At 49.2% G+C, this 22,661-nt stretch overlaps 1 protein-coding gene across 1 annotated transcript in view; it reads left to right on the forward strand.

Annotated features, from left to right (window-relative positions):
- The first annotated feature begins 695 nt into the window (after positions 1–695).
- C8B (complement C8 beta chain) overlaps positions 696–22,661 on the forward strand; it is a 37,350-nt gene continuing 15,384 nt past the window's right edge. The window contains exons 1-8 of the mRNA XM_046660438.1: positions 696–853; positions 1,827–2,019; positions 8,077–8,233; positions 11,461–11,602; positions 13,579–13,720; positions 16,173–16,305; positions 18,543–18,740; positions 21,993–22,233. Coding sequence (XP_046516394.1) covers positions 1,928–2,019; positions 8,077–8,233; positions 11,461–11,602; positions 13,579–13,720; positions 16,173–16,305; positions 18,543–18,740; positions 21,993–22,233 — 1,105 coding nt within the window. The 5' untranslated portion in view covers positions 696–853; positions 1,827–1,927. The remainder of the gene's footprint in view (positions 854–1,826; positions 2,020–8,076; positions 8,234–11,460; positions 11,603–13,578; positions 13,721–16,172; positions 16,306–18,542; positions 18,741–21,992; positions 22,234–22,661) is intronic.

The following is a 22,661-nucleotide window of genomic DNA, read 5'->3' on the forward strand; positions in this document are numbered from 1 at the left end:
GAAGGGACTGCTGCCCGCTGTGACTTCTCAGCTGTCCCCTGGCTCTCTTCCCTCTTTGCATTTCCAGCCCCCTCTGGGACTCTGGCAGACAGGGCAGGGTGGGGAGCAGGCTGGCACTCAACACGACTCTAGCCCCTGTCAAGAGAGGTTCAGGGTAAGCCTGTATGTTTTATACATTCAAACCTCAAAACCACCTTATAGTAATGAATTATTACCCCCATTTTACAGATGAGAAAACAGAGTCTTAGGGAAATTAGGTAGGCTGTTGAGGAAGTCAAATCCAGTGTGTGTTCCAGCCCAGCCTCAGGGCGCCTGCCCCTCCGAGGCCCCTCAGCCACGCCCGGGACATCCACGGCAACAAGATGGTCATCCGCCCCGTTCAGGCGGCGCTGTGTGGGCTGCAGGCCGGTTTGGGAAACGCCGGGTCAGTGCGGTCTGGACCCTAACTTGCTGATTTTGAGGCGTCGGTGACGGCTTCGAGAGCCTGGCATTTGCGTCTGGCTCTCCAGCTGGCGTTGGGCGGCTCGCCTCCCGCTCCTGCGCCCTGCGCCCTGGGCGCGGCACGGCGGGGACCTCCTCCAGGCCGGGGGAAGGGCGACACGGGCGGGCGTCCACGCGGGAGACGCCCGTCCCACGTCTGTCACGGGCAGTCCGGATTGCCTCCAGAGGAGGTGAGGTGGACACTGGCTCGGACCACGCCATTTCAAGAGAGCCTATGTGACATCTTCCTTTAATCCAGTTTATGGCGAGGCCACTGGAGATGAGGGAGCAATCAGAGCGCTCTTCAGAATAACGGGAGGACGAAGGGGTCGCGTTCTGCTGGGCTCGGATAAAACAAGCTGGACTCGCAGGCGTGAGTGGCACCTGCCTCTGCTGTGCCGCTCCCGGCGGAAAGGCAAGGCCCTGGTGGCCTCGGGCCTTGTCGGCGGGGGAGGCGGGGCCGAGGTGCTGTACGAGCGAATACTGGAGGCAAACGGGGCTCCCCCAAGCCGACCATCGAGACCCTCCCCTTCCCCACAAGGTCCGGGAAGCCGCCTGCTCCCCCCAGTACCATGAAGTGTGTTATACGACATAAGTTAGCTAACAACAACAACACCTGTTTGCACAATTCCTCTCTTACAGTTACCATTTTTATAATGCCTACTTGTGAAAAGAAACATTTTCACATTTAGTATCTCATCTGACTCTCCCAACTCTGAGTGACAGGTAGCCATAGCCCTCCCAATTTTACATATGCTATTATTATCCCTGTTTTATAGATGAGGACCCTCGGGCCCAGAGACGTTAGGAATTTGCCCTGGGTCACACAGCTGGTGAAATATCAGAGAGAATTTGAACTCAGGTAGACGGACTCTCGGGCTCTCCAGCCTCTTACTCAAAATCACACAGCTAGAAAGACACTGTGGATTCAAAGCTCAGCCTGTCTGACTCCAACGCCTACATTCCGTCAGGAATAATAGCCGGCATGTCTGAGTGCTCGACACGGGGCTGTTCGAAGCACTCTGCTTGTATTCACTTATTTAATCCGCACCATTTGTCAAGTGAGGAGACTGAAGCGTGGACGTGAAGTAACTTGCTCAAGGTCACAAAGCTAGTGAGCGGCAGAGAAAGGGTCTGAACCCAGGCCCTGGAGCCCACAGTCCTTGTTGCCTCACTAACACCTGTCCCCTCGGCCGCTCACCCAAACGTCTGCCACACGTGAATAAAAGCCAAGCTGCTGCAGACCTGGCCGTCGTTCTGGTTGGTTCCCAGAGTCACAGTGAGTCTTCTGTCCGTGCAAAGTCTAAGGAGCTTGCAGTCACTGGTGGCCTCTGTTTATTTTGCAGAACTGTTTGCTCTGTGGGGACAGAAGTTGAGGGCAGCCCTCCCTGCCAGGGGCTTTCACGGATCCAGCAGCCTCGGCCGGACCACCCGCCACTGAGAGAAGATGAGGACGTCCGAGAGCGGGGCTTGGAGGGCGCTGGCACAGCTGCTGCTTCTCTGGGCCGCTCTGGCTTGGCTCGGTTTGCCTGGCTCCAGGTAAGTGATGGTTGCAAACGATTTCCTGATCAATTGCATGACAGGGAATATGACGCCACGTAACGCCGACCGTCTCTTTGTTGCCTGCCTGTTGAATAAGGAACATCTCTTGAAGCCATTTGCATGTATCTGAAAAAATAATATCTACAGCTTTCTTCAAATTATTCAGGAACCAAGAGGCTGACTTCAACAAACGTTCCCGTAAGAAATGGGTATGTTTAGATGTATTTTTTTCAAGCTGAGAAGGATTGGACACTTGTTCTGTATCCTGAACAGAGCCTCGTGTAACTCTTTATGCAAAAGAAGTTTTGATATGTATGGAATAAAAGAGCCAGTTCCTATGGATGCCCTCCATAACCCAGAGTGACCCACTCTTCCTGCTCACCGACCCACATTCTTTCGGTTCCCAGGCTGTCTCCTTTCCTCCCTCTCTCTCACACATACACACACTCTAGATGTTCCCAGCAGGTAAATGCCAGCTGATTTATTTAATCATTTTTTATGTCCATCGATAGGGTACAAAATAGGCTAAAGAAAACACCTGAGTGGAAGCTCACACTTGAGCTCCAGTGAAGGAGGCGCCAGAGACTTGGCAGGATGTCGAGTGTCACCTTGATGACGAGACGGCCCTACCACGGGATGCTGAAGCGCTCCTGCATCCCAGACCTCCTTGTGAGCAATCCTACGGAAGAAGGACTGTCCATGCCGGCCCTCTTATTCATTCCATAAATGCTACCTGAGCACTACCTCTCCTTTATTGTGAGGGGCTCCTAGTACCCACTGGACACACCCCTTGATCTCCTCTCTGCTGAGCGCTCACCAGGTTGGGCATCACCCTGAGACCAGGATGAGTCTTCACTACCCAATGGGCACTCAGTAAATCATAGCTCTTATGATTATCAAGAATCTTAACTTGGCGCCAAGAAGAACCAAGCTGCCAAGGCCTTCCTTGTGTGTACTGTGTATACAGAGAAGGATTCAAGACCCAAGGAAATGCGTCTGGAATGGAGGGTTTAAGGGATCATAGCAACCCTACCCACAGCATTGACCCGTACGTGAGGCCCCTTGTCCCGCTCTGAGGGACACAAAGAGCTCATGTTCTCATGGAGAAAGCTGACGTGTGAGCACATACTATGTGCACTGTTGCCAGAGAGGATTCAGCGGCAGGCAGGAAATGAGAGAGAGTGATCCACTCCACTGGGCATCAGGGCTTCTAGAAGAGATGATGCTTGAGCTGAATCTTTACATATGAAAAGGCGTTTGCAAAGGGCCAAGGCGATGAAGGGTATTCCAGGCAGAGGGAGCAGCAGAGGCAGAGGCATGGAGATGTGAGAAGACCTGGCTTGTTCTGGAAACTGCAGGCCTCCCTTCAGCAAGCCTTGAGCACAGGCCACGGCGGGAGTTCCCAGGACAAGATAGACCAGGAGTAAGCAGGAGTCCGGTCATGGCTGGGGTTGGGGGCACTAGAGCGCCAGCTGAGGAGCTCAAAGTTATCCTCTAGGCAACCGGGAGCCATTGAAGGGTTTTAAGCAAAGGAGCAACCTGCTCACCTTTACGTCTGAGGAGGTTTACTCTGAGGTCGGAGGTGGAGATGCGAGCAGGCGAGCAGAGTATAGGCTGGAAAGCTCGTTTGTCCTTCAGCCACATCGTGAGATGCGTGTTGTTTCTGATTCACACTGTGTAGAAAAGCAAACTGACCCTCAAAGAGGAGAGGAGGTTCGCTCCAGTTTATGAATCTCAAACCCTTGCTTGAAGCCAGGTTCAGTTCTCGGGCCTCTTACCCATGATTCCCTTGGGCAGTCCTGACTGCGGCACGTATTCGAATTCCACACACAAAGTGCAAGAAGAGCCTTCAGTTCTGGCACAGAAAATGCTGGGATGTCCTCCGTATTAGCTAAGGAAGGTTTTGTTTTTAGTTATTCCTAAATAACTATTTCAAATCAGATGAAATAATCATCACATGGCCATGAGACCTTTTATTTTTTTTATTCATTTCTACTCTGTGTCAGGCACTTCAATGCGTCTGCTCTGATCTGGATGTAAGTGCTATTGTTTACAGTTTTTCAGAGAGGAAACTGAGAATTGGAGAGAGAATGGAACTGTCACAAGGCTACTCAATATGTAACAGAATATGGGTACAAATCCAGTTTTGTTCTGGTTCCACAGCCCTTGCATCTCCCTGCACCTTCCTGCCTGGCACTAAGGCATTATCCCCGTCCACCTGCCTTGTGTATCTGATTTGCTGGACTCCCATGCCATTTCTCTATCTCCGGGCCACAGGTTTGTTGCCCTGAGATATTGCTTTAAATTTCCTGTCTACAACTGCAAATGACAGAGAGAAGAGAAATTGAAAATCTGCCACCCAGAAGCTGCCCCTTCTAGCAAAGAGGAAGGATGCTATTTGCAAAAGGATGCCGCTGCCTAACAAATTGTGTGTGACGAGAAAGTTGTTGTGTCAGGGCAATTCCCCAGAAAGCCAAAATATATTGACGCACCCCATCTATATAAGCTGATGGCTCGCAATTTACTGCTGACCTAATCCCGCCGCACCCGGTGGATCCATCTTTATTTTGATCAGAGACTCCTGTTAGAAAGAGAGTGGGAGACAGGGACCCAGTGAAATATATTCTAATGCTGGCAACAGCATTACATGCACGTCAAAGAAAGACACATCTTTGCCAGTCCTTATGTAGAGGGATAGGACTTGTAGAAGCGTTATTGCAATTGCAAATATAAATGTCCTTCAAAAAGAAAAAGAATAAATTGAATGCAGTATATGTCCCATGGTGGAAAAATCTAGATAAAAGGGAAGAACTAGCTCTCTTTATGAATCAATATGGCTAGGCCTCAGAAATACAGTGTTGATTAACAAAAGCAAGTTGAAGAATAATGTATACTATATAAGTCAAGCACACAAAAGCAATACTATATATTGCGTGTATATATATATATGTAAAAATATTTATAAGACTGGAAGGACACACACTCATTCATGACAATAGTTTCCTCTGAAAAGGAGGAGAGGGAAATGGCATTGGGCTGATGTAAAATACTGATGTGAAATTTATAGGAATATTTTTTATTAAAAACAGACTTCAAAGAAAGCATACCAAAATATTAATAATTGCCAATCCTGGGTTGCGAGTGTATGGGTGTTCATTATCTTATTTCCTGTGCTTCTTAGGGCATCTTTAATTTTTCAAAATTAAAATCATACAGAGATTTTGAACGACAGAAGCCAAGTCAGTTGGTCAAAACGTCCATCTGGCATGTTTCTGTGGAAATTCACAGGCACGAGAGGCACGTGCTGTATCTGTACATAGAGGCCCTGACTGAGCCTTTCCTTACTGGCTTCATGCGATTCCCAGGAATTAAAGATGACATGTAATGCTAGCCTTTCTTTCAGATTTGCATGTGTAGTCCTAATAAACCACACACATCTGATGTAATTTACAAACATACTATTAATTCAGCTGATTACTTCATTATTTTGCTGCCTCCATAATGAAAATTGCGTGCAAAAATGAGAGATCTGGTGGCTACAACTACTTTTTACCAAGTTCCTTCTATAAATGATCATCCTGCCCATTAACTGTCTTCCAGATCTCAGAGAGGAAAGTAATCGTGACTCTTAATAGTGTGTGTGTGCATTTCTTATCCACTCCTCTCAACCGCAGCCCTGAATTGGGTTGGTAGTTGCTAAAAATCACCATGTAACTGTTTCATAGTTGAAGCAGGAAGAAGATACCCTGCAGAGCTGTCAAATACATACTTTGGAGAAGCCAAATCACAGACAATATTGTTTTGTCAAACCAGGGCAAATTAGTAGATAAAAGCAGATTCTGAAGCTCCCCTGCTGGTGTGCAGCATCCTGCCTCAAGGAGCCATTTTAACGTATCCACCTGTGGTTTCCAAGAGAGACTTTGACCTTTCGCTAAAGATCCAACTTTACTAGGCAATTGATTTTTGCTGCTCTCTGGGGCGGTCATGGAGATGGATTTCACTGTAGTTAATACTATCCTCTTTTTAGGACTTTTGCCAAGTGAGAATGTATTGTTAATAACCTTGTCTGGAGTGATGTACTATGTATTTGAGACGGTGGAAACGATGTGATGCTCTCTCTAATGACTCAGTCTTGGATGGAGAGATGAAAAGGCCTTGCATGGAGACGGAATGCCTGGTGGAGTGGATGCTGGCCCGGCTCCTCTTCCAGGCAGTGTGGGGCAGTGGACACAGCACAGGCCCTAGAGTCAAACGACCTCGGCCCAGACCCCTAGACCACCACCGCATGCCGCTGCGTGAGTCTCGGCCCTTCCCTCATCTGTCCAGGTGGCAGCGCTGCGTGGCTGCCGTCTAGCACTGCTGTGAGGATGAAATGAGGCGGCGCGGGTTCAACTCCTCACGCAGGGCTTGACATGTTCTGGGTACTCAGCAAATCTTGGTTCTCTTTCTCTTCTCTTCTCCTTTTTGCCTTGAAAAGGAACACAAATTACAAAGAACCTTACAGTGTTATACACTCTTTCAGATGGAAGAAAAATAAAAATCGTCATACACTCAGCTTATTATGCACATGACGGAACTGGAAGCCTGGACAGCTTCGATAAAATGCTCATTCATTCACTTTTACTGAATGTCCCACGGTGTGCTAGGAACTCAACAAAAGTGCCAACTTACCTTCTGTACGTGATGTATTTCAGGTCTCATGTTGTTTGACTGCTCTGCAGATGGGCCTCCACCTGCCTCTCCCTTCCCCTCCCACCCCTGGTCTCACCTCATCCCCCACTCACCTCTGTATACTCTCCATGCCCTGGACAGGCAGGGCACAGGCTCTCCTGCTCTGCTGGTGGTGTGACATCCCCCAAGGGTTGTCTTTGGTCTGTTCCCCTCTCAAGAGCAGTCTTACCTCCCTCATAGCTTTCCACGATCAGATCTGTAACTCCGGTGTGAATCTCTCTCCTGAGTTCCAAAGCTGTGTAGGGACTGTTTATGGAATGGCTCGACATAGGGGTTCTGTGGGCACCTGGAACTCAGCATACCCCAACCACATCTTCCCCCATAAGCTCCCTTGCTCCTGTGTTCCCCACCTGCCCACACTCTCAAACTGGAAACCAGCAACAACCTAAGCCTTTTCCTCTCTCTAACCCACACCCCATCTAATTACCCATCACTTTCTATCCCTTCCACCCGAGAAATGTCTCATAGGTCTGTCCTCCCCTCTCCCTTGGACACTGCCATAGTTCAGGCTCACATCACTCATAGGTACTGCTGCAAGAGCTGCCCACCAGCTTTTCCTGCCTCCAGGCTCTCCCCAGCCCTGTCCAGCCTCCACACAGCAGCCACGGTGATGTCCTAAAGCACGGCTCTGACCATGGAGCCTGCATGCTTAAAAACCTTGTCTACCGGATAAAGTCCCGAAGAGCTAAGACTTGAGACATGTTTCTCTTTTCCTAGTCAAAGACAAACTGTGAGTTCCAGAAGGCAGAACCTGTGTCTTATGTTTGTCTGTATTCCCTGTAGCACAGTACCCTGAATGTGGTTAGTTGTCAGCAAATGTTTCATAGACTCTTGACCTGAGAGTCTTAAACACTGTATACTCCAAACCTTATTTTTCAGGGGATGAAACTGCAGCTCAGAGATGGGGAGTGAACTGCTTCAATCCTATATCCCGCTGTTGTGGGACACCCTGCATATCTATAGCACTTTAGAGTCCGTAAAGTGCTTTCACATATACTTTCTTACTTAATCCTAGAACTAGCCTTATGAGGTAGGCGTGACTCTCTCATTATAGAGGTGAGAAATGTGAGGCTCGTACAGGTTGAAAAACTGGACGAAGGTCACCCAGCTGCCGACGGCCTGTCTTCTGATCTGAGTGCGGTACTCTTGATCACAGCTAGCCATAAGGTCAGCACTTACTGGGGGTTCAGTACATGTTTGTTGGATGAACTGATCTATACTTGTTGATAAACTAATAGCCTCGCACAAGTCAGCAAATATTATAGGATGAATACTTAATTCCCTTCTGATACTTGACTCTCTTCTCTCATGATGACCTTTTAGAGGTGAAAAGCCATGCTCTCTCCAGTCAAATGCCGTCAATGAGAGCCTTGCCAAGCATAGACAGACGCGGAGCGTGGATGTCACACCAACGCCTATTGATTGTGAACTGTCCAGCTGGTCCTCCTGGACCACATGTGATCCCTGTCAGAAGAAAAGGGTAAGTGCCTGGCCCTGGGGGAGCCTGAAGCTTCTAGGAGCCCTAATTCTTAGCAAGATTGGCTGAGGCACCACCAATAGTGCCTGGCACTGGGTAGGACCTCAATAAGTCTTGGATGATTTAATCAATGAATTCTATTCCTTTGTGCCTCCCAGCAGCAATTAGATCCTTTCTTTGATTTTTCCGTTTTTTCCCAAACATGTGTGTCCTTGCTCATGTTAGCAGCTTCCTAATTAGGCTTCCTGCCTCCAACCTTGCTCCTTCAACCCATCTTTCCTGGTGCAACCAGAGGGAGCCATCAGAAATGCAAGTCTGACCTGTCTTTCCCCAGCTTGAAACCATTCAAAGTCTACCCATGGCCCTCCAGACTCATGGTATTCAAGGCCCCCCCGACCTAACCCTACATGTACACAAAACACCCCCACTCCAGCACACCGGACACTTGTGTTTCGCTGACCCTTACACTCTCCCTCTGTGCCTTTATTCATGCTGCTTTCTCAGGCGGGAGAGACCTGCCGCACTTCCTTGGCTGGCTAACACCTACCGGTAATTTAAAACTCTGCTCAGAGGCCATCTCATCTTAGAAGGCTTCTGGGCTTCTTAGCCCTACTTGCAGTTAGTAGACACCTTTTTATGAGCTGCAATAGCTCCCTATTCCTCCTGTATCCTAACATTGATCATTTACTTTCCCTTTTTTTTTTTTTTTTTTGCAAGGAAGATTAGCCCTGTGCCAAACTTCCTCTATTTTGTAAGTGGGTCATCGCCATAGCGTGGCTTAATGAATGGTGTAGGTCTGCATCTGAGATCCGAGCCCGCAAACTTGGGTGGCTGAAGCGGAGTGCACTGGACTTAACCACTGCACCATGGGGCTGGCCCCCTACTTTTCTTTTATTATTTACCTTTCCATTAAACTGTGAGCTCTTCAAGGCTTATTCACTTCTATACCTTCAGTGCGTAGGCCTATTTCTGGCACATAATAGGTGCTCCATAAATACGTGTTGTTTGATCTCATTATATTCTCTGACATCTCTGCGAGGAAGGAGGAGAGTTGTTACTCTTTCCCTTAGGCAGATAGGTAAACAGAGACTCAGCAGGTAAATGATTTCTTGGGGTCACCTAGTAGCAAATACAGGCCTTGAACTCAGGCCACTGGCTTCTTGTCCAGCGTTCTGCCAATCAAAACACAGTCTCTGCAGTGTTAGTCCTTCAGGCTCCCTTGTCAGGAGGGCTGATTCAGGATCCCAGCTCTAGAACAGCACATGTGCCAGAGAAAAGAGAATGGTTGGCATTCCAGGGTCCCTTGGGAAACCAAACCAGCCATGGGCTAGGACACTAAAGAGGCTGTGGAAGTTGGCCCAGGACAATTACACACTTAATTGGATCAATGTGGAAAGCCAAGCAGGACCATTTAATTCCTAAAGTGGGCTTTATGCTAGCTTGTCAGCATTGATCCAGCTATCTGGATAACTGCTTCATCTGCACCATAACCTGGGAAGCCTCAGCATGAGCCATCCATCCATCCGGCCAGCCGGAGCTCTTCACTACACGCTTTCCCTCCGGTGGACATCATCACTGTCTGCAGGGTCACTGGCTGAGGATTCATCGAAACCTTCCACCTGGGATTGGGAGATGTCTGTCCTCCATCATTTCCATACTTCTCATGCCCGGTTTGTCCTTGGCTCCTGGGGCTAGTCTTCTGGCAGTCCTCTTTGCAGACCTTATCCTGTCCTGCTAACCTCTACCTTCCAGAAAGAAAGGCCCTCTGGAAACGTGAAGGAGCATGGGTGAGTGGTTGTCTGTAGTTCTTTTTTGGATTTCCAGATGCCATACAAGCAATAACTATGGCTGGTTAACATGACATTCAGCAAAGGGGCTGCTATCCTGGTTTGGCCCCTTTTATTGTACCAAAGTCTTGACTGCAGCCAGCTTTTGGCAACCACCTAAATCTGATTACTTCCCTCCCCTATGGTGGCTTCTCAATGCCCCATGATAAAATGTTAAATCCAGCCTTCCTGAGGCCTGGAGGAGCCTGCCTTACTTGCTCTTGGCTACGTCTCCTCCAGCTCTTGCCTCTCTCTCCCGCTCGCACTGTCTCCAGCATGGTGAATTTCTTTTTGTTTCATGGAACAAAGCACATTCTCTCTGGTCTCTCAGCTTTGGCACAACAGTTTCCTCCACCCGGATTACTCTGCTGTTGCCTGCTCACGCCAGCTCTCCTTGTTTGCCTGACGTTTCTACTCATCCTGTGGGTCTCAGCTTAGACGTCGCTTCACCATTTTCACGACTGGGGACTCCCTGTGAGTTTATAGAGCACTCTGTACCTTCTCTACCAGGACGCCCACCGCACTGTGCTGTCACTGCCCGGTGCCTGCCATCACCACCACCACCATCTGTGGCCTCCTTGAGGCCAGGCCAGAGGGCATGATTATGATTAAAAGCAAACAACAAGCAAGCATAAATAACACCTACCTTTTTCAACACTGGGTGGGTCAATCGATAGTTTGGAAATTCAATCAAAATTCTGAAATAAACAAACAGGAAGGGACAGAGAGAGAAATATTGACTGCTAAAAATTATCACTAATAAAAAAGAAAAACACGTACAAGAAATTGAGTGCCTACTATGTACCAGACAACATGATGAGATTTCATATATATATCGTACGTATAATTGAAACTCCATAGCTGTACATTTAGGTAATTTATTATCCCCATTTTACAGATTTGGAAATGGAGATCACAAATGTTAACTAACTTGCCGAATGTCACAGAACTAGAAAGTATCGGAGTCAGTTGTGGCTCCAAAGTGCATGCTTTTTCATCTGTAAGATACCGAGTAAATGGCGATAATTGAACCAACCCGTTAAAGTAATCAAGCTGAGAAACTCGTTTTATGCTTACTACCTTCTGACTTCAAAGCCCATGCTTTTCCCACATTCAGCAAATCTTTACTGATCCCCGCAGACGCAGAGATCAGAGACAAGGTCCCTGTCCTCAGAGAGCACAAGTTCTAGTTGGAGAAACAGTCAGGCAAACAGCCAAATGCAACATGGAGCCTGAGGTGTATGTAATGGGGAAGCATAAGGGGCTGGGAGAGCAGCCATCAAACGATCAGATGCTGTCCTGGAGCCCAGATCCCGGCCTGGGGACCCATTTGCATACAGAATTGCTCAGTTCCATGGTCCCTGAGGCCCCACCCTTGGCTCACCTTGCTCCTCTCTGCTACAGTACAGACATGTCTCCTTGCTCCGGCCGTCTCAGTTCCACGGGGAGCCGTGCAACTTCTATGACAAGGAAGTCGAAGACTGTGTTACCAACAGGCCCTGCAGAAGTCAAGTGCGATGTGAAGGCTTTGTTTGTGCACAGACAGGTATAAAAGGTTACAGGAGTGGGAGGGAAAAGCTAGATGGCACATGATGCTGGGGGGCCTGGCCACTGCGTAGTCCTCAAGACCAAGGTCGTGTGTCAGACCAGGAGGCTGCCTTGTCCTTGAATTTTTGACCTCCCTTTACATGTATTATTTCATAAAAACAAGCCTAAAAGTAGGTGTTATTGTTATCCCCATTTTACAAATTAGGAAATTAAGATTTGGAGAAGTTACTTCCCCGAGATCATAGAGCAGGTAGGTGGAAGAGCTGCAATTAGGAATTTGGGGATTCAGATTACATTCACTGACATTAAGGACACCAAGAGGATGTGTGCTAGAATCAGAAATCCTGAGTGAAGTCTTATTTTGACTCTTTGACCTAGAAGAAGTCACTTGACCTTTCTGCATGTTGGTTCTCTCAACAGAAAATCGGAAGTGAGGTTAATACCTACAAGTGTGTTATAAGCATCAGGTGACACAATGGCCATGAGCACTCTTTGCAGACTGTGGGCTCTGCCGGCTCTCAGAAGCCTGAGGCTGAGTACAACGTGGCAAAGCCTCCAACAGTGAAATAGGGCGGCTAGCATCAGTCATCTCCGAAAAATCTTTGGAGAGATAGTCCCTGGCTTTTACATTTTTGCATCACCAAGTCCAGCATAAATACACCTAAAGCGTAATATAGTCAGTAAAACATTTCTGATTAAAGGAAGGAAGGAATAAGGGGACAGATGGATGGTCAGACAGAGGAAGGAAGGAAGGAGCACACGAATGAATAATCATCAGCTGCAGAACTAAGTAAACACTTGTCTTTTCAACTCATTCATGTAGCTAATTCAAGCTAACATATGCCTCTCCATTTCTTCAAGTCGCCAGCAAAAATAAGAATATTTTGCTTCAAATTATCTCGATGGGAGGTGCAGCTCTCTACATTCACCGTGCTTCAGGATATTGCAGGAAAGAGTTAGGGATTCTTAGAGCAATTTCTAGGGCTTATTGCAAATGCAAAATTCCATCCAATAAATCTGAAAGACTTTTTTACAGTGTGTCCACGGACTCATTATGGCCAGCGTTCCGTGATGCTGACCACAGCCATAATGGTTACTCGGGCAGGCTCTAGTTTAAACGCCTTGTAAGAAACAGTTTGAAGACCAGATTGTTATTCTTTTGCCTTTAACCCCTAAGAACTTTGGTTCAAGTGACCAGACACATGTCAGGAAACAGGGTCACCGGTCGCCTTATGGCTTTACCCCAAGAACATACAGATAAGAAAGGAAACCAAGTCAGCGGGGCAAAGAGTTTAAAGGAAGCCAAAGTGCTGTGAATAAGTTTAAACATACAGTCCAAATATTTCTATCGTCTAAAAATAGTCCAAGTAGCTATGGTGCTGAAGACAGTGTGGTTTAGTGGGAAGAATTTGTGATTAGACACTTATAGGTTCCAATCCTGCTGCAAATATTTATTAGCAATGTGGATGTCGCCCACAAAACACGAACTGTAGGAATAGCAGCACTTATCCGCACCTACCGTGAGTCAGTGCTGTGCTATTTGCTCACTTAAAGCCCCAACAACCCTGGGGGGCAGGTATGCTGACTTGCCCATTTTACAGATGAGTAAATTGATGCGGGGTGGGTAACATATGGAAGGGCACACAGTTAGTACTGCTTACACGACCCACCAAACCCACCTCGTCTCCGCAGCCTCAGGGAGCCGAGTGCAGACTTCCCTGCTGCCTGGCCACCTGACCCCTCCCTGTGAGGCACTTCCTCTTTCCCCACCCTTAATAATCTCCCCTCAAAGCTTCCAGAAATGCAACACTGGCCTCTCTGCTGATGCCGTTACCGATCACCTGGGGACATGAGGACTAATTGTTCCAGAGCATTAAAGGCAGCAAAGTGTCTGGCGCACAGTAGGTGCTCACGCGATGTCAGTTCCCCTCTGGACAGCCACGTGACTGTGGGCCACACCCTTTCTCCGTCCAGGGAGGTGTATAAACCGCAGACTTCTCTGCAACGGGGACAACGACTGTGGAGACCAGTCAGATGAGGCAAACTGTAGGAGGATTTATAAAAAATGCCAGCATGAAATGGACCAATACTGGGCAATTGGCCGTCTGGCCACTGGGTAAGTTACCGTCTTCCCATTGTGTGGATGGGAAGGCACAACACTGCATGTAATTCTGGAGAAGAGAGAGGAAGGGAGCTGATAGAAGCAGCGTTCCTTCTTTTTTCCTTCCTGGAAAAAGACTGTAGTGTCAGTGGATGCTTGAGGCTGCTCTCTGAGGACGCTTCCAAGGAGCCTGAGGAGCATGTCCCCTAGGGAGATACGGGCCACACGGGGTGGGGTTAGGAACCCCAGGGACAAGCTGTGCATGGAGACCACACAGGCTCCGGGCGAGGGCTGGGGTGAATGTTTATCTCACACCTGCTGTGTGACTGTGTGAGGTGCTTTCTCAGCTCACCTCGCTCAACTTGCGAGGGGGGTTCCATCTTTTTTTGCATAGCTAGGGCCCAGCAGAGGGCCTGGTCCAGAGGAGAGGCTCCTAAGTAATTAGAGAAGGAACGGATTTCTGGGATGGGCCTGCGGTCGATCTGTGTTTCAAGCTTCTGGGGATCTCTGAGTTGGTCCAGTCCTCTGGTGAGGTCAGAGAGCAAGGTCAGAAGAGGCGGGACTGGCCTGGCGTTTGTCCTGCTTGCCTGCCACCTTCTGCAGTTTCTCAGCCTCCAGGAGGGGGAGTGCGGACCCCTCATATGCAGTAGAAACCGTCCTGCATGACGCAGAGTGGGGAGGACAGTGACCATGAATGGAAGTCACCTTCTTCCTAAACAAAGATCACATTTCAATCCTCAAAGGCTGTCATTAGACAGAGAGACCCCTCCTGCAGCAAGGCCTCCCGTCAGGACCACCTTATGAGCTAGTTATTATAATCCCCACCTCCTGAATAAGGAAATCGAGGCCGGGAAAAGTCACGAGAGTTCCTGGGGTCACACAGCTCGGGAGGGTGACAGAGCGGACATTCGGAGCCAGTGGTAGAGTCCGCTGCACCCTGGAGGAGGGGCAGAAGGACAGCTCCCTGGCTGCGGGACCTCGGGCGGGCCACCTCTCCATGAGGGGCTTTCACCTCGTGGTCTGTAGAGGAAGTGGATAACACCCCTCTGTGAAGGTCTGTGAGGACTGAAGAAGCCAGGGTGATTGTAATCGGCTCGTGCAGTGGGAAGAATGCAGACTCGCTTCATGAACCAGACCCTCAGACTTCCGAATCCTGGCCTACCAGTTGCGGCTGGCCGTGAGACCTGGGGCAGGTCAATCACCCTCTCTGTCCCTCACTTTCCTCATCTGCAAAATGGTATAATAGCAATACCTATCTCATAAGGTTCTTCCTCACAAGGGTGAAATGAGCCAACAGGTGTAAATTAATTAGAACAGTGCCCCACAGAGTAAGCACCACATTATATTTGTTAAATAAAATAAATAAATATGCACTATTATGATACCTGGAACTCTGTCTTGGGAAAGAGAGCCTAAGACAATTCTGTTAGGAACAGAGCCGAGGCCGTGGGGCGGAAGCTGCAAGGAGCCGGAACTCCTTCCACAGAGCCTTCCGTGGAAGAGGAGTCGGGATGGAGGCCGCCCCGGGGGAGGTGAGGGTGCTGTCCAATGAGAGGCTGCATCCATCCTCTCTAAATGGACATAATGGTCTCCACTGCCCAGGGCTTTGGGGACACTAAATAAGGCAGTGCTTAGAGCCACCCACTGCTGTGTCTGTTTCCAGTTAGACCCACAGGAAACGATGACTGTTTTAGTGCCTTGTGATAGGGTCACACAGAATTTCAGAAGGAATCCACCACCCTCTCGAAGCACACACTCTAGTGGGGGCAACAGACCCATAAATAACAGCACACATTTGTCACCGACCAAGCAGTGTTCTGCACACCCAACACGTACGTTCTCGTGTAACCCTCTCAACAACCCTGTGAGGGAGGTGCTTTCCTTGTCCCTGTTTACAGATGAGGAGACCGAGGTACCGAGAGGTTAACTGGTTTGCCCGAGGTCACGTAACTAATAAATGGCAGAACAGGGATTTGACCCCAGGCGTCTGACTCCAGAGCCCGTGTTCTTACCTGTTATGCTAGACCATTCTTGTCAGGCAAGTGTAATAGTACAGAACAATAAATGCACAAGGGGGTGAGCACGGGGTCTTACGAGGGCCTCTAACCCAGCTTGGTACAAGGATCAGTGGAGCCTTCCCACAAGGCAGCAACAGAGCTCATCTTGAAAGATAAGAAAGAGATAAGACTGTGAATGGCTGGAAGGGTGTTCTGGGCACAGGGAACAGCACTAAAACAAAGAGGAGGAGCAGAGCAGGTTGGAGGAAGAGCAGGACCTGCAGATGGCTGCAGACTGGGTACAGTGTGGCTGGGAGCAGCCAGGGACAAAGCTGGAAAGCTGATTCCATCCCATATCAAGGGCCTTGAATACTGTGCCAGGGAATTTTGGTTTCAATTAGTAGATCTACCAGTCGAGATCACACACCTGGATTACCCTAACTTGCCTCCTCTGTGTGCCTCCCCTACAGGATAAATTTGTTTACAAACCGTTTGGAGGGCCCGGTTCTTGATCACAGGTATTACGGTGGTGCATGCTCCCCTCATTACATACTGAACACGAGGTTTAGGAAGCCATACAACGTGGAAAGCTACAGCCCACAGGTACGTCACAGCCAGGATGCCACTGCAGGGCAGTGGAGGGAGCACTCGCTAGGAGCCAGCTAGCGCAGTTGAGGGCCGGCCCTGCTCGCTGTGGGTGCTCACATGCATCACGCTTTCCCTTTGAGCTTCACTTCTTCAAGTGTGAAATGGGTGGTTCCTTCCTGGAGCCTCAGTGGTGAGGCCGGCATGCTGTGTCTACTAAGAGCAGTAGTTGCAGTGGCAGTGATCATACTAACAGTAATTTCACTCGCTACCATGAAGAGAGCCAGCCCGGGGATCTGCTGGTTCAGACGGGGCGCTCTCACACCGAAGCCCAGGTTCGTTTCCCAGTCAGGGAAGCACACCAACGACTGCCGGGTGTATACTGTGGCGGCTGTGTGTTGCTGGGATGCTGAAAGCTCTGCCACGGGTATTTCAAAGTTTCAGTGGACCTTCCAGACTAGACAGGCTAGGAGGAAGGACCTGGCCACCCACTTCTGAAAAAATTGGCCATGAAAACCCGGTGAACAGCAGCGGAGTGCTGTCTGTTGCAGTGCTGGAAGGGGAGAGGCTGGCGCACAAAGACCCAGCCGATTCCACTCTGCTGGATGCGGGCGCCAGGGGTCGGAATCGACTGGACGGCACCAACCACAAACCATGAAGATAGACGTGTGCTTAGGACCTGGAGTCTCAGAGGCTCGGGGGCTCTGCCATTTCCCATCTGTGTGATCCCACGTGTCCCTGTCTTTAAATCGGGGGTCATCGTGGTTCCGCCCCGCAGGGAGAGGATTAGGTAACAGGTGTAAATGCTTCGTGCACACAACACCTGGTTAGTGGTGAGTCCTCAGGAAATGTTAACTCTGGTTGTTACCAAGTCCTGGCCTGTTAGAACCATAATGGTTCAAAGGATAAGTTAGAAAATGCCCTCCTGATAGAAGCCTGTGCTTTGCTTAACACGCAGCCCTAAAGCCAGCCTCACAGAGAGGGCTCAGGACAGACGATGCTACCGCGTGACACGTACCCTTGGGACCGAGGCAGACGCCGTTCCAGGCCCGGCTCTGCACAGCCTGCCATGTCACCTTAGGCTGAGTTCCCTGTCCACTCTGCCTCAGTTTCCTCATCTGTAAAGTGAAGGCGCTGGACTCGGTCAGCTGGATGGTAGCTCCCACTTCTAAATCTGTGCAGCCCTCAAGGCTGGTGCTGCCTCCTCTCGTCTCCTCCTCTTGCCACCCTGCTCCAACCCTGCACAGACTTGTTGGCCAGAAAAGAAGAAAGGGGCTCAGGAGAAACAGGCTCTCCCGGCCCGGGCCCACCAGCTGCAGCCGCTCTGGCGCAGGTGATCGGCCTTCCCACGGCCAGTGCTGAATGCTGTGCCAGTGATTACCGTATAAACTCAACCCTCAGAACAAGCCCAGTGCGAGGAGGCATCTCCATTTTACACGTGAAGAAACTGAGGCTTAGAGAGGTGAAGTCATCTCTCCAAGGTCAGACGACTAAAACTGGTGTTCCACCCCAGGCCGCTCTCAGAGTCACTCTGCTCCCCTTCCTTCCTCAGCAGCTGGGGTGTTATGGGAACTGCAGGCATCCAGAGCCACTGGGAGTGAGGTGGAGACGATTCAGGTCTGGTCACTCCCGGGACACCGAGGCAGCACCCTTGGCAGCTCCCCGTGCACAGGACGATGAGCACTGACTTTTGAGGCAACAGCTCTCCTCTGTAGCCTGCCTCTCTGCCCCCAGTTCCACTGCCCTTCTGTCCTAGAATGATCTGAGGCTCGCTGCCTCCTCTGCTGGCCCATCTTTGGATGAAGTCCAAATTTCAGAGGCGATCCCAGAGCCTCAGCATTGCGAGCCAGCACATCCTCTCATGTGCCCTCCCTTCCCCTCGCTCTTGCGCCTCTGAGTCAAGCGTACTAGAGTCCCTGCAGCCTCTGCAATTCATCCTACTTTTTCCCGCCTTTGTGCCTTCGCCTCCGCGCCTTTGCTTCCGCTGAGCCCACAGCCCCGAATGCTCTCCCCCACGTCTGCCAGTTGGAATCCAAATCAAGCACCCACCTCTGAGTACCGCCCCGCAGTATTGAGCACCTCTGTCTCTCCCAGTGGATCAGGAGCCCTGGGTGGGGACACAGTTGGCCCTGAGTTTTCTGCATTCAGAGCACCTCATCAAGAGCCCAGCATGTGCACAGCGGATGTCTGTTGACTTGGACTCAGCTGATCTAAGTCAAATGAAGTAAGAAACGTTTTCTCTTTTCTTCCTTTAGACCCAAGGCAAATATGAATTTGCGCTGACAGAATATGAGTCGTACTCAGATTTTGAACATAATGTCACAGAGACAGCAACTAGTATGTCTCATTTCAGCTTTGGTTTTAAAAAACCTGGAACATTTGAACTTGGCATTAGTTCAGCAAGTGGTAATGCCAAGCATTTTATTAGCAGAACCAAACGATTCTCTCACACTGTAAGTACCCTTTCCTTCCACTGCTCTTTAATTTCTATGTATTCGTTTGAATTTTCATGCCCACAGATGGTCTGTATTCTGCATCGCTACTAGTCCCAGCAACCAGTCATATTTCTGTTGTTTTGAAAAGCTTTTCATAAAAAATAACTTGGTCTTACATTAACTCACTTTTTAGAAAGACCAGGCGGTGGTGGTCTTTCTTCCATAATTATTTTCTCTCATTTTCTAATAAGCTTCTTTCCTTAGTTTCCATTAAGCTTGAGATTGTAGCCTTTCCAGACAAACCATCTCTGGAGATTTTCACCCCCAGCAATTTGACTTCCATCCTAAGCATTCAGCTGAAATTCCCCTCTGAACACCACCCAAGACTCGTCTCTGACTTCTTGGGGCGTCTGGTGGAGCTGACCACACCACCACCGCCTGTTTCTCCTGCTTTCTTTCTGCTCTTATCAGTTTCCTGCCTGGGTTCTAATATCCCCACCTGTACTTTATTTAACTTGTGGACATCTTCTCTTCTTACTCTCTAGCCACCCCGGGCAGCCTCTTCTGCTCGCCTCCCCTCACCTCTGCAAGGACAAGCCAAGCCCTTCGTCACTGCTTCTGACCTTTCTGTTCAGCTCTGACCGGCACCACCCACCTTCCCGGCCTCATTACCTGGATGCCTTGCTGACACTCCAAAGCAAGCTCTGCCCCTAAATTTTCTGTGTTAAATAGCAGTTTTGTTCCTTCTACTTCTCCAGGCTGAGAGTTTCAGAATGGTGCTTGGCTCTCTTTCCTCTTCATTTCCACATTCATTGGCCACCAAATCCTTCAGTATAATTCTCCACCCTTCTTAATCTAACTCTGATTACATCTTAACCAGCCCAGGCCCTTTCATCTCTTGCTCGGCCCCCCTAAAGTGTCTCCTGTATCCAACTTACCCCTTCAAATTTATGGGCTGCCAGAAAAATGTTTCTGGGGTACTAATCTATTCATATCGTCTGCTCCCTCGCCCCCGTAAGGTGATGGTGAAAGCCGGTGACTTAGAAGAGGTGGGATCGGACTGGGAAGTGAGGGGATGTGATATTGGCAAACAGGTGACAGGCAGACGTGAGGAACCTTGAATGCCAGAGTGAGGAAGGTGCATTTCGTTCTCTAGTCGCTGGGAGTTTTCAACATGGATGTGATGTGGTAGAAAATTAGTCCAAGGCAAACATGGAGGAGGTCAAGATGTCTACGGTGATTCATATGAGAAAAAAGAGATGGTGAGGGCCTCAGACAGGTCTCTGCTGCTGCAAATGGGTAGCGAACATTAGTTAGACTGTCATTGTCTTTCCCTATTCTCCCTTACCATCTAGGCTGTGAGCTCCTCGGGGGCAGAGGCTGTTTCTTTCATCTTTAGATTTAGGATGGCGCTTAGTAGGTGCTCAAGACTGAAAGACTGTGATGAAGGATTGGACTGATTAAAAGGAACTTACCTTGTGAGGGGAGAAAACAAAGAGTCTCATCCATTTGCTCACTCCGTTTCACCTTCCTCCCTCCTTACACAGCCAGTTATATAGAGGGCTTATGTTGTGCTAGGCCCTTCGCTAGAGACTTGAGGCCTAAAGACAAATATAACATGGTTCTTGCCTTCAAGCTCACAGTCTAATGGGAGAGGTAAACGTGTATGCAGATAGCTTACTCTTAATTTTGCATATTGGTTGTAATACAGCATGCTATCCACTATAAAGGAAATATAAGCAAAGTGCAATGCAACCCTGGAAAATGCAGTGTGTGTCTCAGAAATTCAGGGATGGTAGCAAATAGGCAGCACAGCTAAGCGGGAATTTAAAATATAAGTAGGTGTGTGTCAGGCAGAAAAGTGGGGGAAGAGCATTTCACGCAGAAGGAACAGCATGAGCAAAATTGTTTTATGAAAGAGAACGGCAGATGTGGGTAACAGCGAGAAGGTGACGAGTGCTGATGTACGGTGTGGACGGCGGGAAATGGTAAGTTATGGGGAGGAGTACTTCAGGGTTGTAGACATTGACACAGAGAGACCATGGGGGACAGATTGTGAAGTTCTTATGTGCACAGTAAGGGAGTTGATTTTATCCTGGAGGCAGTAGAGAGTCAGTTCAGGGTGTGTTTTAAGCTTAGAGGGGCATTCTAATAATACCATCAGAGTTTTCGGCCGTCGACTCTGATTGGAGCATTGAAGGCAGGCTGGAGGAAGAAGGGTGATCAGTGGGGAAGCTCCTATTATAACCCAAGCAGGAGATGAAACCTAAAATATTTAGAAAACTCATGAACAGAGCACCTCGTGACTGCTTAGGTTGGAAGGGCGAGGGAGCAGGAAGAGGCATGAGTCTTGGGGCAGGACTAGCACGGGCGAGAGCAAGGCAGGAACCTGAGGGGCCTGGCGGTGGGCACGGCCGGAGCTGGCATGGCTTCATAGAGCTGATAGGTCAAGCTGGCAGGAAGTTTTAAGATTGGGGCAGAATGCACCTTCCGCACTTTTCCCCCCTCCGCCTCTTCCTTTGCCGACATCCTGGTGGAGGAACCTCTCCCCTCAGATCATCCGAATCCTCCTGCGTGCTTGCGCCTCATCAGTATCACTGTGTTTCAGTCCGCCTCACCCAACAGGGGTCACCAAACTTTTTCTGTAAAGGGCCAGAGAGTAAATATTTTAGGCTTCATAGGGCCATACGATCTCTGTCGTAACTACTCAGTTCTGCCATGTAGTGGGAGAGCAGCTATGGACATTAACAAATGGGCCTGGCTGCATTCCAGTAAAACTTTAGCCACAAACCAGGCACCAGATGTGGTGTGCGGGCTGTAGTTTGTTGAGTCTTGCCATGAACGGCAATGTCCAGCCTTCCTGAAGCCCCAATTTTACTCTTTCCTGAGTGGATTTTCCTTAGAGTTTAAGAAGCACAGACGAAGAGGTTGCCTTTGTGGGTCAGCAAACCCTGCCCCTCATCAGAGCTGCCCCCTGCGCACCGGCTGCTCCTTGCTGTGTCTGTTTCTGGTTACCCACCCTTCTCGTTCCTTATGTGTTGCTGTAGTGGGGTGAGTTAAGAGCAAGCTCTTCCAAGCCGAAAAGGACATCAGAATATTTATGAGACATGAGGGCTTGTCAAAGAGGCCGTCTTCCCTGAAGCATCCTAAAGGAATCATAAGAGTGCTGACCCCAGGCCACGACATTGGATGGTATTTGTAAAGTTCATCTTCTCGTTCCAGATTCCTAACTTTAAAGGTCTGGTTTTCCCATGTTGGTATTTCATTTAGAAAAGCACATTTCTGCACGCGCGTTCTGACCTTGAAGTGGCCCATTACAAGCTGAAACCCAGAAGCCTCATGCTGCATTACGAATTCCTTCAGAGAGTCAAGCAGCTGCCCCTGGAGTACGGCTACGGGGAGTACCGGGACCTCTTCCGCGACTTCGGGACCCACTACATCACCGAGGCCGTGCTCGGCGGCATTTATGAGTACACTCTCATTATGAACAAAGAGGCCATGGAGAGAGCAGGTACTGCCCGCGGGACTGTGGCCTCCCTGGTGGGGCACGTGAGCTCCGGGAGTCGCTGGGCCCACTTTACTCTCTCTAGACAATGGCATCCCGTCTCACGGCTCTAAATGCTGTCAACATGCAGGGGACTCCCAATGCATGCACCCACCCTGGACCTCTTCTCCACGCCCCAGAGCTTACGGCCAAATGCCTCCTTTATATCTCCACTTGAATGTCTTACGACCATCGCAAACTTAACATGTCTCCAAAGAGAACTTTTGCTTTTCTTCCTCAAATGTGTTTCTTCCACAGGCATCCACATCTCAGAATGGTTCCACCCATCCAACCAGTGGCTCAAGCCAAAAGTCTAGAAGTCAACCTCGATTATTTTTCTTTCCTTCTAATCTATTAGCAAGTTCCATCAGCTCTGTTCTCAAATTGTATTTTCT

Source organism: Equus quagga, chromosome 5 (assembly GCF_021613505.1).
Source record: "Equus quagga isolate Etosha38 chromosome 5, UCLA_HA_Equagga_1.0, whole genome shotgun sequence".
Taxonomy (NCBI): Eukaryota; Metazoa; Chordata; class Mammalia; order Perissodactyla; family Equidae; genus Equus; species Equus quagga.